A 15,081-nucleotide genomic window follows, 5' to 3' on the forward strand; every position below is an offset into this window, starting at 1 on the left:
CTCCGCCTCCACAGTGCATGCCTGAAGGCAACCGGAAGATCGCCCTTAAGTCACCCCGCGGTCGCAGACCCCAGCGCCGGTGGCGAATTTGCCCATCTCGTTTGCTTGGAAGACCGAAGAGGTATATAGTGCCGAGCTGTTATTACCTATATCTCGGACTCGCCTTTACGTGCAGCGGCATTTTCGCTGCTTCGACCAAGATGGATTTTAACACAGCCCATGCAAGGAGCGCCCGGGTCAGCTATCAGTAACTTCGTTCGTCAATGGCGGTGAGACACCTCGACCTCTAGACTAACGTTTCGTCAAAATGCACTTCATATGCGTACTTACTTCGAACGTCGTAACTAAGCTTTAGCGGCTAAAAAAGCAAAGGTTTCCTCTCGGCCCGTTAGCCCGTAAGGGGACGGGCCGATAATCACGGCAAAGCAAAGATGTAGTCTAGGTACACTAGGACATCATAGGTACACTGAGGACTACGTTTTAAGACCTACAGCAATATATATGGGAGAAGATGCAGTTATCATGTAACTTGGATGGCATATTCAGGTCGTGGTCCTTCTGCAGTCAAGCACATTCACCGCCTATCATATAACACTTCGCAGGGGCCCACGGCCTCTCACCGCAATTATCAGACGTGGTCGATTCGGTCACAGTTTATGCACCTCTAGAAAGCCATAAACCACGGCGAGGCCAGTCATATTTAGTCCAAGAGGGCAAGAAGAGAAATGATTGCAAGCTACGCAAGATACTTCATTGGAGTCTTGAAACATTCTACTTATTTCTTCGGGATAGAACAAGCGAACCGGATCTCGTAAGAAACGAGAAAGCCATGGCTACTGCAAATCCAATGAACGTCTTCAAAGGCCCCGAATCACTGACCCAGTACTATGATCCAGATCAAAATCCCCCATTGCCGCTGGTTGAAATCCCTAAGCGCCTTAATCCTCTGCGTGAAGATGGCGTCCGGATTTTCGCAAAGATACTCACGGCGTTGCCAGCCCAGAATGTTAAGTCTTTACCTGGTGTGTGTAACTACATGTAGTCATCGCGCAACCCACTTACATGTATACACTGCAGTGCTGAACATGCTTCAACAAGACCCCGATATAAGAAGCAAGCCTCTCGCAGAGGCAAGCTCCGGGTCCACCGCCATTTCCCTCGGCGTCATTGCCAGAGCACTCTGGGGCCATGAGGATGTTCATGCCCATGTTTCCAATAAAAAGCCTATCTCTCAGATGAAGCTGTTGAGGCTTTTCGGCATCAGCGTGTATGTAATACCCACCCCGAGAGTGCCCCGTCTAGCGTTTATTATGCAGGACTAACTATGAAATCAAAAGGGACCTATTTGGAGGCATGACCCAGCCAACGTACGACGATCCGAAAGGAATAATGGGAAGGTTGAGAAACCGGGCTACTCAGAAAGGAGATATTTTCAATCCTGGACAGTACCACAATGAGAATGTAAGTCGCGATTACTATTTTGATTCCACGAGATTTCATATCGAGGCAATTACTGACTCCCTTTGCTTATATAGAACTGGAAGTCCCATATTAGATGGACAGGCCCACAAATTGTAAGGCAACTACCTGAGATCAACGTGTTCAGTGCCACGGTTGGCACTGGGGGTAAGTACCATGTCTACCGTGCTAGAGCAACTACTCATATATATCCAAAGGGTGTGTTGTTGGCAATGGGAAGTATATTAAAGCTAAGAAGCCTTCTACCACGATTCTTGGGTAAGTACGAATCTCCTCACACGTACATAAAAGACATATCTGATACCAAGTTGCTAATAAATGCCAATTTAAAGCGTCTTCAATGCCCACGGTGACACTACTCCAGGGCCTCGACACCTCCCCGGCATGGACTGTGCCCCGTTCGCCCAGGAAATTTTCGAAACAATCGACTGTTACGAAATTGTGAAATCTGTCGACTCCTTTCGAACCTCCATGTCGCTCTGCCGCAATGGCATCATTTGTGGCCCGTCGTCCGGTGAAGCACTCCACGGTTTGCTCGCATACCTGAAAAAACAGCAGGCAGCTGGCAGGCTCGGAGACCTTGCCGAGCCAGAGACAGGTGAAACCAACTGCGTCTTCATCTGCGCCGATCTCCCATATCAATACGTCGACTTATACCATGCCAAGCTTCCAGAGGACGAATTCCCAAAAATATATAATGAGGTGCGCATACCTCTTAACTCATTGTTTTGTGCTCTAAACTTAGGTTTGCGTAAAGGAGCTCCTAGCCTGCGATTTGGATGTTTATGACGATCGATACCACCTCACACCACCACTTCTCATCGACCTCCTAGATCGAGGAAATCTTATCACCTCCATATTTTGCCAAGGTCTGTCTAGCTGTGACGCACTCCGGCAGTACGGGCCATCTTCAGGGTCTCCAGGGTCTCCGGGATCCAGCTCCGCTTCATCCTTGCCTAGCGGTAGATCATCATACAGCCAATCATCCACTGCTTGCTCACAATGTAGCTGCAATCCCCGCCAGATACTAGCGGTCATAGATTTCCGTTCAGAATCAGAATTTTCCCGGAATCATCTCCAGCATTCCGTCAATCTTCCCCTGCCAGATAGATCGGAAGACTTATTCGCGAACTCCATGGAGGTGCAAGAGCGGTGGATGGAACTTCAAGAGCAATTTAAGGAACAAAATCGGTTAATCGATCAAGGCGGAAAGATATTGCTGGTATGCATGTATGGCGATACATCGCGCATGGCAACGGCGATGCTTAGGGCACAGGGAAGGGAGGCCTATTGTGTAAAAGGCGGGTTTCGGAGTTTTTTATCGTACTTTAAAGAGGGTTAATGTTATGCTTCCATCATGAGAATTTAGGGCTCTTAATAGTGCAAACCGTCCACACTACTAGTGTGGACTGCTCGTTTCAAGTCTGGCTTGATCGAGTCAAAAGCAATTAAAATTGCATCCTACCAATAAGATTTCTCATCATTTGCTTTTGTCACGATTGAACCATACTTAGGACCAGCAGTCTAGGTTAATAGTGTAACCGGTTTGCACTATTAAGAGCCCTGGTCGAGGAAAGTCCAAGTTGCTGCCGATATGCGACGAGGGCGACAAGGAAAGAGACAGGTGAAATTGAATGCGTGAGGGTATCGAGAAATGAAAATGTCAACAGCGGCCATGAGGAAATGGCGACGCTTGAGAAGGTCTGGGAGCTGCTGGGAGAGTATCGTGCGGAATTCCAAGGATTGAAGGAAACACTCAAGGAGCAGAATAAGATCATCCGCGATTAGCAGGAGATAATCCGAAAGCAAAGAGGAGAAGCCGAGAAGCAAGAAACGACCAATCGAGAGCTGAGCCTTCATTTGGAAGTCATCAAGCAGCAGATGAGCGACCAACTCAAGCATGTCTAAAAGCATCTCGAAGCCATCGCCGTGAGCGCAGTGGCTACCTCGCCAAGCACTTTCGCTGAGGTCGCGCGTTTATCGCCGTCGCCACGACAGAGCACTGTCCAATCGCGCCCGTCCGGTAGCACTGTGGAATCCAATGCGAACGAGCTTTTCTGCATGATCGACACATCACAAGTAGAGGCCAGGCGAGGCCGAAGCACGAAGCCAGCGCACTGTTCCTACAGTGGATAAGGCCGATCCTACGGGAGCACGAGGCAGCGTGTCGGAAGGCAGCAGGGGGGCGCTGCGAGAGCTGCGGCGAAGTCGCAAAGGACATTCTACAGAGCCCGATATCTTACCTATATGCAGAGAGGCCGTTTGTGTTCGTGATCGTGTCGTCATTCTGCGGCCAAGAAGGATGCGAAATAAGGGCGAGGCAGGAAATGCAGGACACGATGGCAGAGGCGGGGCAGGCGGACGGAAGCATGGGCGCAAAGCAAATGCAAGGGCAGGATGCACAGCACAGAGGGGAAGGTCTGCCAGGTTTATGGAGAGATGGCGGGGGCGAGGAGGTGCAGCCGATGCCTGGCGGTCGCGTATTGCAGCAGGCAACACTAAAAGGAGGACTAGAAGGTACATAAGAAGGGATGCAAGCCAAAGGCAAGCTAGGGAGCTAGGGAGGGGAAGCAAGCAACGCCGTCGAAGCGGCCTTAAGGCCAGCCTCACACGCCGCAACGGCCTTTGTAGAACCAACCGCCGACTTCGGCGACCCTCGTCCCTATGACTTGCACAACTAAGGAACGGAATATAAGATAACAAAGACGCCCTTTTCCGAGGCGCAACTATAGGCCCCCCGTCGCCGCTAAACGCAACTGAGAGGTGCGGCGGCAAGCTAGCAAGGAGAGAGAGGGGAATAGGAAGGAAGGGAAAGAGAAGGGACGAGGCGCAACGCATAGGACATTAACGAGGTCACGGAGAACGTCTAGAGGCAGGCAGTGTTATAAGAAACGGGTTCGCAAGCTAAAACTATCCTTTAATAAGGGGAGAAACGTAGTAATGCGTAGAGTAATAGTAATTTTACAGCGATAAGTTATATTAGGAATAGTATCCCGTTCTATTTTAGTAAAGGCAGGAGGCGTAAGAGAGCGATAGGTTTATAGTAGGCAGCTTATTTCTACATGCGATAGCGGAGAGGGCGAGCGGGCGGGTCGGAGGTGCTCGCGACGATAGAGTCGAGAAGGGAAGCCGGGGGGGCGGGAGCGGGAGCGGGCGGGATGCCGTCCAGTCGAGGCGAAGAAGCGGCTGGCGGGGGATAGGAGTAGGGGGCGGCGGGGCCGACGGTATTCGAAGACGAAGAAGGCGGCGAATGCTGCTGCTATAGTAAGCGCGCCCTCTTCATAGGCGTATCGGCAAGGGCCGGGTAGGAGCGCTTAGGCGGCGGCGTAACGGGGTCGAGGGCGGTCGGGGCCGAGGCCGAGGAAGGGGGGGCCGACGTGGCCGAGGCCGGCGCGGCAACGGAGTACAAGGCGGCGCGGACGGAATCGAAGGTAGAGGAGGCGGATGGGGTCTGGCGCCTAAGGGGCGTAGCGAGGGGTGAAGCCGAGTACGGCTAAACGGCGACTCGATAACTTTACTAGGTCCTTTAGACTCTCGGATATTTGCTGCTAACGCGGTTTTCCCTAGCGTAACTCTCTTAGATAGCTGCTTATTTAGTAGGAGGACCCCCTCGATATTATGCTCTCTAATAAAAGCCGGACTAAAGGTATTAGCGGTAAGCAATATAATAGGTGCTCGAGACTCTTTAAAGGTATAGAGGCCTTTTCTAGGCCTAGCGGCCTTAACGTGAAAACTACGTTAAATATAGTAGCAATCCCGATAGAACCCTATATAAATATTATACCGAGGTTTACTTACGTCGTACTTTATATACTTTTAGCGACTAGATTTATACGATATAAATAGCTTCTTCGTCCGTAATACTTAGGGCAGCACCCTAGTTAAGAAAGTATCGAAATAAAAATTAACCGGTATAAATACTCCGTCTTTATAAGCTATTTTATATAAAGACTAGCGATTACTTCTACCTATAGTTAGAAATGCTATTATTATTACGTAGAGCGTATACTTACCTACCGACCTTTATAAGCTACTTTAGTAGGACTTAACGCCGCGTTATACTTAAAGGGAGAACGCCTTTACGTAAGAGAGGATTTTAGTAGAAGTAAAAGCCGTATAAAACGATAGGCTTAGAGAATATAATAATATCTATACTAGGTCTTAAGTAAGGGAAGTATCTAGGAAAAGAGCTATTAAAGATTGCTAAGGTAGCTCTAGGCCTTTTATACCTTAACTGCGCGCTAAAAAGGGTACCTCTTATATAGCCTTATCGGGACTTAGATAAGGGACGGTTAGTTTGTAACTTATACGATTATATCTATTTTATATTAGCGATATATAGATACTATTACCGCGTAGCGTTCTTTAATTATCTAGACTAAGCTGCTATTTAATTTATAGCTTTATATATCTTTAATTTATAGATAAGCATTTTACTTTATCGACGCTAGTTTACTATTAACGTAATTGCGTTTCGCTCTAAGAGAGAAGAAATCTCTACTAAGCCGGTTCTTATTAAAGTCGCCGACCGCTAGGAAGGACTAGATAACCCTATAAGGTTTAATAATTATATCTGCTTTTATTAAGTATACCTATATATAACCTAGCTATTTACTCCTTTCTTAATTCTAGATAATAATAAGATTATTCGTCCTTTCTTAAGAGTATAGTTACGCCGATAGCATTAACTATAAGAAGACATCCGTTTTAGGTTATACGAAGATTTACTATAGCTCTTATATAACTTAGATCGGAGCTAGACTAGGCTTTTAATCTTAGCTTTATATAATCCGATAAGGTTTTATCGACTAGCTATAATAGTTAGTAATATCCTATTTACGTAGAGACCTAGATAACCTTTATAACTTTTAGATCGCTAGGATTGCCTATATCTACTAGCCGGAAGGTAGCACGTACTGCTTAATTAACTATATTAAGTCCGTTCGTTAGGTAGCCTTAGGTAAGAAAAATATAGAAGTCTTTAAGATAGTCCTTAGTAATAAGCCCGTTAAGGATTATATTATAAGCGCGTTAAGGGTATTTTATTATCCGTCCTATCGTAATAATAATCTAAATTAGCTCGGCTTAGTATACCTATACTAAGCCCTACTTATTTTCGCGTTCGTTCCTTACTAGCTCTATAAGCTAGTGCTAGGGCTTTAGGTGCGATAGAACTATATATAGTAAGTACGTAGCTTAGCGTAGTAGCTCTATAAGGGAACCCTCCGGGCGTAATATAAAATATTAATAATAATAAGCTAGTGCTAGACACCGTAGTAGCTAGTATATCGAAATACCTAGATTTTTAACTCTTTTAACTAGAATCGCTTTAATTATCGCGTTCCGCGCTTAGAATTATAAATTTCCGCTCGTCGCAGCCTTCTAGATGCTCTCTATTAATATGCCCTTTTTACTACGTCTTTAAACTACCGCCTACGGACGCTACGTGCCTTTATCTCTACGTCCTCGACTACCTTTCTAGCTTTAGCGACCTAGTCTTCTTCCCTTTTCTATACTATTTCTCATCCTTAAGCGACCGTTAAGACTCCCCTTAATTATAATTGCGTATTCTTTATACTTTTTCGTTGTTATTAGATATATTCGGCTAATTTTATCCTTCTTAGATCCCTTTTAGTCTATACTAATTCGGTGGCTAAGGATAGGGAACCCCGAATAAAACGACCTAAATCGCGAGAAAACTTAGGATTAAGATCTTTATCCTCTTATAATACGGTTTCTAGCCGATCTACTACTTTATTTATTTACCTAAGAGTTAATAGCGTCTAAAATAGTAAAGAAAATAGTTATATATAAGGGGGAGGAGTAAGCGTCCTTTATATCTAACGAGCTTATAATATCTCTAGTACTACTTATAGATTAAGAGGCTATATTCTTATTTTCTAGAACGTAGATTAAATTATACTCGATTTAAAGGCTTACGAGCTTACTTATTAAATATAAGAAAGAAACTTAAGCTTCGTAATATTAATAAGGCCGTCTTAAACTATTACGTCTAGTATTTTAGCGTAATAGTACTTTAGTAGCTAAAAAACTACTATATTAAGGAGCTAGAGTATATATATAAGGTTAGGAGGTATACTAAAGGGAATAATATTATATTAGTTATAATACTAAATAAACTACCTTATATAGTAGGACCTATAGCTAATAAGAATTAATAAGCGCTTTAAGCTTCTTAAGGTCTTTATTAAATGTTTATTAAAATAATAAAGCTATTCTAAGCTAATTTCGCCGTTTAAGTAACCGCTTAACGTAGGTCGAATAGCTATATCGGGGTTTAGTCTTAGTATTTAATATTATAGTTATATATATCTATCTAAATAGAATTAAGAAAGGTAGAATAGACTCTCCGCTTACTAAGATTGCCTTAATATTAATAGTAGATTCTTTATTCTTAGGGATACTAAAATAATAAGCTCGCTTTCTTTTAGTAATAACTAGCTAATCCTTACTAACTTTAATATAAAATCCTATCTTATCTATATTCTAGATATCCTTAGGTAGTATGCCCTTCTCTTAGATAACTTACTAGAGATTTTAGAAATAATAGGTAACTCTTATAAGGTCCTTTAATACCTAACGCTCTAAGTAAAGCTTTTTTTAGAGCTTTTTAAAGTAACCGTAACGCTTTAAAAAGTAAGAGGTCTACTTACTACTAATAACTAAATTAGCTTAACCGGATCGCTTATATAGAATATTATTTACTATATCGGTAACTAACTTAGGATATACCGTAAGGTTAACCTTATTAAGGCGATCGATATAGCGATATAATACTACTTCTTCTAGGCTTAATAACTTTATATTCGTAGCTAGTCGGCCTACTTTAAGAGGACGGCCTTTAAGGCGGTAATATAATTAATTATATAGAACACCGAATTATCGGGCTATATAAGTAACTTTTATATTAAGGATATTACGGATATACTATATCGCTTCTAGAATATACGCTTTTATATTACTTAATATAAAATAAAGTAACATAGGTAAAATAAAGTAGATTAAAGGCAGACGGTAAGAAATCTAGCTATTATAGTATACTAGCTACTATAGTATCTAGTACTAGCTTATTATTATTATTTAATATTACGCCTAGAGGGTTCCCTTATAGAGCTACTACGCTAAGCTATATACCTACTATATATAGTTCTATTATACCTAAAGCCCTACGCTTCTTTTTATCTATTTCTAGCCTTATTAGCTATAATATAATAAGCTTACTTAAAGGTTAGTTTCTCTAAGTATTTAGCGTCTTACCTTTAGCGACTAAAGCGCGGTCTACTAAGTTAAAGGCTATTATATTAATATAATTATCCCTTAATTAGTATATAGTCCCTTATTAGTCTATACTAAAGCGTTTTATTACTAATACGAACTATATTATCGCCTATATAGCCCTTATATCGGGCTACTACTTATCGTTGTCTAACTCTACCTTACCTCTTAGGAAGAAAGATAGGTTTCCTATCTTTCTATAAGTATATCGAAGTATAATTTCTTATTATACTATCTATTTTCTATATTAAATAGGGAAATATTCTACTATTTCCGCCGACTATCTATAGGTATACTTATCCGATTCCTCTACCTTAATTTTATAAAGGTAGCTATTTAGTCGTAATTTACTAGTTTAAAGTTATATTAATACTTTAGACTCCTTTCTAGTTAGCTCGTCGTATATCTTATAAGTATACTTACCTAGTAATACTTTATCGATATACTTTAAGTGCTTTCTAACCCTTTCTAGGATCTAATAAATATAAGTATATTTATTAAGTAGTAGTTATAACGTTATTACTCTTACTTAAAGCGTTACTAGTTTAGCGATATATTTATCTCGTATTACTCTTTTCGCTTATATTTTAGCTAGTAGCCTAAGGTTAAACTCCTTATTCTTTATAGGCACTTAATAAAGTTTAACTTTATAGCCTCTTTTTATAAGATACTTAATAGATCTATATATCGCCTATATTATATACTAACTAAACTACTACCGCGGTCGCTTAATAACTTATAAGATAGAGCGGTTACTTATTATAACTATAAGCTATTAATTATAAAGACCTAAAGGTATATACCTTAGGGCTATAGCGATTACCTTAAGTCTTACTATATAGGTATTCTACTTATTATTAGAGCTAAGGGTAACGGAGTAGCTAGCTAGTACCTTATCTACGCTATTATAGGAAGTATCCTAAATAACGCCTCCTAACCTAACCTTACCTTTCCTTTATAAGCTAAACGTCGCGATAGTAATATCTTCTAGGTTATCTAACTTTAGTACTTCTACTTAGTCTACCTTATATATTGCTTATATTTATTTATCTTATAGCGCTAATATAAACTTATAAATAACTTCTAGGCGCTTAGTATCTAGTCTTTTTATCGCTAAGGTAAGCTTTTATATTAGTAATATATACCTCTTATTTAGCTTAAGCCTTAATAATATTATAGGATATATCTTTAAAAGCGTTTATATCCTTATTTAGAATCTCGCTACTACTTAAGTATACCGTTCTTAGAATGATTATACGCTAGCCTTAGCCTTAGCTACTACCGTTACTACTATATAAAAGTCTCCTATAATAGCCTAGGCTCCGATTTACTAGGCCCTACTAATCTACGCTACTTCTTTTACCCTATATATATATAACTATATATTTAAGGTATAGTCTATAGCTAGCGCTACTATCGCTATAAATAGTTACCTTACTATTTATAGCGAGGCTATCTTTAGTCGTTTTAAGTATATAGCCGCGGCTAGCCCCTTAGTAGCTACTCTAGTAATATACTCTTTAAAGTAAAGCGCTTTATCTATAATAACTCTTAATAGCTTTATATTACTCTTTAGCTTAATATTATTTCCTTTAATAATAAGAGGTAGGTCGCTATCGCGCTCTATAATATATATAAAGTAGATAATAGGTATCTTCTTTACTTTAAATATAGCGCTACTATACTTCTCTTAATTAAGCGCCTTATTAATAATCGATTAAATATTATCTTTATTTAACTTTACTATTAGCCCTATAACCTAAGTAAAGTAATTATCTAAAAAAGCGATAGAGCTACTATTATTATTAATCTATCTTTATACTAAGTTTACGTTAAAGAAAAGAAAAGCTACTAGTAATAAAAGGGATCCCTAGGGTAGGCCGGCCTATAGTAGGGTTTATTACTCGAAAATATACTTATTTATAACTACTAACGCGGTCTATCTTAAGTAAAATATATCTATTTACTTAACTAAACGACTTAGGATACCTTAGGCTTTTATCCTTTTAAGTATTCGCTCTTTATATACTCCGTTATATATACCTTTAACGTTAAAGCTAATAAGGCTAAGTACTCTACCTATTCTCTAGGCCTTATAGATCCGCTCCTATAAAAGTATAAGTACTTAATCTATAAACTAATACTACTATATACTAAAGTAGTTTATAAGTAAAAGCCCTTAAGCCTTTACTATATAGCTAATACGTTCTATAATAACTACTTCTAGGATTTTACTAAGCGTTAATAAAAGAGAAATCGGTCGCTATACTTTAGCTAAAGTATAATCCCCTTTATTTAGTTTCCTTAAAGGAATAATCTTAGCCGTTCGCTATTAATAAAGCACTACGCCCTCTTAAAGCAATAAGCTAAAAAGCGTCTATATATAGTGCTTTACTATATACTAGAGCTTCTTTTATATAATCGTAAGAAGGCCGTCCTCCTTATATGCTTTTTAAGGCTTCGCGGCTATTACCTTCTCCTTAATCTCTTATAAGGTAAGGTCTAGTATAACTATCTCTTCTCTTTATAAACATTTACCCTCTAGCTTAATCCTTATTAATAGAGGCGGAAAGAAGGTACTTAGGAGCTCCTTAGCTTACTTACCCTTACTTTTAGTAATTAATTTATTAGCTCTCTTTAACGGCGGTACCTTATTATTTATAATCTCTATATTAGCCTTTAGATATTTAACTACTTTCTATATATTACTCTTATCGGTAACGAAGTTATCTTAATAGGCCTTCTTCTATCTCTATAAGTTATTATAGTACTCCTTAGTAGCCTCTTTAGCGCGTTACTCTAGGTCCGGCTATAATTAACCGGCTCTTTACTATACCCTAGCTTAGTTACGCTAGTATATATATATCTACCGGAGTTATATTAAGTCCTTTATTTACTATCGCTTTATATATAGTAGCGGCTATGCCTAAGGTATTAGATTATAAAGCACCTTAGTAACTACCTATATAAGCTAATCCGCCTATATTTATACCCCTATAGTCTATAAGAGAGGCTAAAGCTCGTCCTTAACCTTTATTATAATAGCGATCTATAGCGCGTTCTTAAGTATTAAGCGCTATAGAAAGGTCTATTCTAGTACTTATATATTAAAGGTCGTTTAGATCGCTCTATAGTCCGATCTATGCTCTATTAAGTAAATTAAGTAGGATATTACCTCGTCTACTAGTTCTATTAATACTAATACTAAGTCGATAGTACTCTCCTTATTTAACCTTTACTATGTTTTCGTCCTTCTTAAGAGAAGGCTATAGAGACTATAGTCGTTTATTAAGTTAATAATAGGCTAGCCCTCCCCTTATCTACTTACTAATACTTTATCTCCGCCTTAGAGAATATTATAGTAGTTAAAGTCCCTTACTAAAACTATATTAATACGTCTCCCTATCTTATTATAAAAGTAATAGATTATATTATATAATAGTTCTATCGTATTTATTAGCGCCTCGTCGTTCTTTCCTTATATATATACTAATACTATTATTACCTCCCTTCCCTTAAGTTAAAGTACTACTACTATAAGATCGGCCGACGGTATAGGCACTTACTTTACCTTAAGGTTACTTTAGATCTAGAGTATACTATAGATCGGCTATAAAGCGTTATAAATATATATCGGAATTATCTTTATTTAGTTATAGTATCTTATAAGACTTATTACTACCTTTCTATTAATATTACGTATATATAGCTTAGATATAGCTAGTATAATAAAATCCTTTAGGTTTTCGTCGTTTATTAAACTTTACTATACTATATTACTCTTATATATATTTAGCTATAGAATATAAAGGGACTTAAGTATTACTACTTAGGTTCTTTATCTTATACTTCTAGCTAAATAACTTATATAGTCTACTATATAGGATATATTTTAGCTTAATCGCTATATACTCTTAGTAGTAATACCTAGCGTTTACGTATTTACTATATATCTACTACTTCTTATATAAATATACTTTATAATAGATCTCTTAGTAATTAAAGTATTATATTAGTCCCGTTCTTAGCTTAAACTTATAAGTAGTAGCCGACTCTCTTACTAAGTTAAAGTAGTTACTATCTAAAAGCCTTTCTATATTACTTTTCTTAGTAACGTATACTACTATAGATTTATAGGCTTTACTAGACTCTTATTTACTTAGCTAAGAAATCTTATTAATAGTTACTTTATTTTTAGTACTTAAGGCTTCGATTACTTTAGGTAGGATATTACCCTTTATATCGAGGATTACTATTTAGTTAGCGTTATTAACTTAGACCGGATATAGCTAGTCTCTTATAACTCGCGCTCCCTTTATAGCTATCTTCTACGCCGCTTCTTTAACTAGTTTAACGGGGGCATCTATACCCTAAGGAATATATATAGCCCGCGTAGTAGAGTCTTTAGTAGGGTCCTTAATAGGATCCTTAGTAGAGTCTCTAGCTAGCCTTCTTTTTAATTAGATAATCCCTTAGCCCTTATTTATTTAAGGAAGAAGGAGGGAAAATTCGGTTTATAAAAGAGGTCTCTTTTCCTCTTTAGCTAGTAGATAGTATCTTCTTCTATTATCTTCTTTTACTATCTTCTTCCTTTTATCTTCTTTTATATTTTTTCTCTGCTAATATACCTTTTTAGCCCTCTTTACCTTTACCTTACTTTACTTAGTACTTTCTCGTTTCCTTTATTCCCCTTAGACCCCCTCGTCCTTTAGTATCTAGCTACTACTATTACCGTTAGCGTAAGTATATCTTTAGGTATATACTATAGTTACCGTTAAATTACTATCTTAAGTAGGCTATAGTAATAGCTTTATTTACTAAGGGCCGCCTTACGCTTTAACCTCTTAGTAGTAAAGGGCGTATTTATTAAAGCTAGTATTAAGAGGGTATTAAGGATCTAGTATAAGGTCGCTCGTTAGTCTAGGTTTTATAATATCTAGTAAAATAGCTTTATAAATTATACTTATTTATCTTATTACTATTAGGCCTCTTCTTATAAGTATTATTAGTATAGCTCTTTTACTTATTACTATAGCTATTAATACTAAACTTCTTTTTATAGTAGCTATTACTACTACTATTACTATAGCTAATACTACTAAGGATTTAATATTAAGTTTAATATATTAATAGCTTATATTATTATAAGGTAAGTAAAAGGATATACTATAAGTGCCTTTTATTATACTATAATAATAAGCTATATAGGATCTAACTATATACTATTATAAGGGTATTTACCCTTAGTATAGGTCTAGGTATTAGCTTAGACCTTAGCTAATAGTATTATAAGGTAAGGTAGGCTATATATATAAACGTATATTTAATAGCGGCGGGCATAGTATATAGTTAGATCCTATATAGCTTATTATTATAATATAATAAAAGGTACCTATAGTATAACCCTCTACCTACCCTATAATAATATAAGCTATCCTTATATTAAACTTAATATTAAAACCTTAGTAGTACTAACTAAGGTAGTAGTAGTAGTAATTCTCGCGAAGAGAGATATAAGAAATATATAAAAAATGCACGAAGGTAAAATTAGAAGTAAGGGGTCGGATAGGCAGGGCAGAGATGTTTAAATCTTACGGGGGCCGCAATTATAGTAGGGGAGTAATTATTATATTGCCTTAATTGTCCTTCTTTCCTCTATCTAACGCCCCTCTTTATACCCGTCTAGCATCTTAATTAATAAAGAAGATCCTACTTAAAGAAGCTACTAATGTCCCTTTAACTACCGAGCTTTTTGCTGGTTTTTCCCCTCCTTTCTAGCCGTTGCCGGTATATCCGTCTTATCTCTCGCTACCTCTATAGGAAGCTATCGCTACTTCTGCTTCCCCTTATACCCCTACCCTCCTCTCTATACCTCCTTTTAGCTCCTTCCTTAAAACCTGTTTTTTAGCTTCCTAGGTCCCTCGTGCTAAGGGATATCTTTAAGAACTACGAAATTAAGCCACGCTTCGCGATAGTAATAGCTATTATAAGAAGAAGCTTAGTACTAATAGCTAAGCTATAGTAATAAGTAAAAGAGCTATACTAGTAATACTTATAGGAAGAGGCTTAGTAGTAATAAGATAAATAAGCTTAATTTATAAAGCTATTCTATTAGATATTATAAGACCTAAACTAATAAGTAACCCTATACTAGATCCTTAATACCCTCTTAACGCTAGCTTTAATAAATATACCCCTTACTACTAATAGGTTAAAGCGCGAGGCGGCCTTTAGTAAATAGAAGCTACTACCTTAGCCTACTTAAGATAGTAAGCTAAAGACCTTTTAATTCTTTTTTAACCGCTT

General features: G+C 38.1%; 1 protein-coding gene across 1 annotated transcript; it reads left to right on the top strand.

The window, feature by feature from the left end:
- Positions 1-847: 847 nt before the first annotated feature.
- Positions 848-2,439, top strand: HRG_06390 (pyridoxal-phosphate dependent enzyme domain-containing protein; the record flags this gene model as incomplete). Its single annotated transcript, XM_044864861.1, has 8 exons — positions 848-1,022; positions 1,078-1,267; positions 1,338-1,461; positions 1,536-1,626; positions 1,677-1,737; positions 1,812-2,181; positions 2,237-2,352; positions 2,403-2,439. 8 exons carry the CDS (start codon positions 848-850, stop codon positions 2,437-2,439), a joined length of 1,164 nt encoding a protein of 387 aa, XP_044719801.1.
- Positions 2,440-15,081: the final 12,642 nt, after the last annotated feature.

Source organism: Hirsutella rhossiliensis, assembly GCF_020360975.1.
Source record: "Hirsutella rhossiliensis strain HR02 chromosome Unknown scaffold00006, whole genome shotgun sequence".
Lineage (NCBI taxonomy): Eukaryota > Fungi > Ascomycota > Sordariomycetes > Hypocreales > Ophiocordycipitaceae > Hirsutella > Hirsutella rhossiliensis.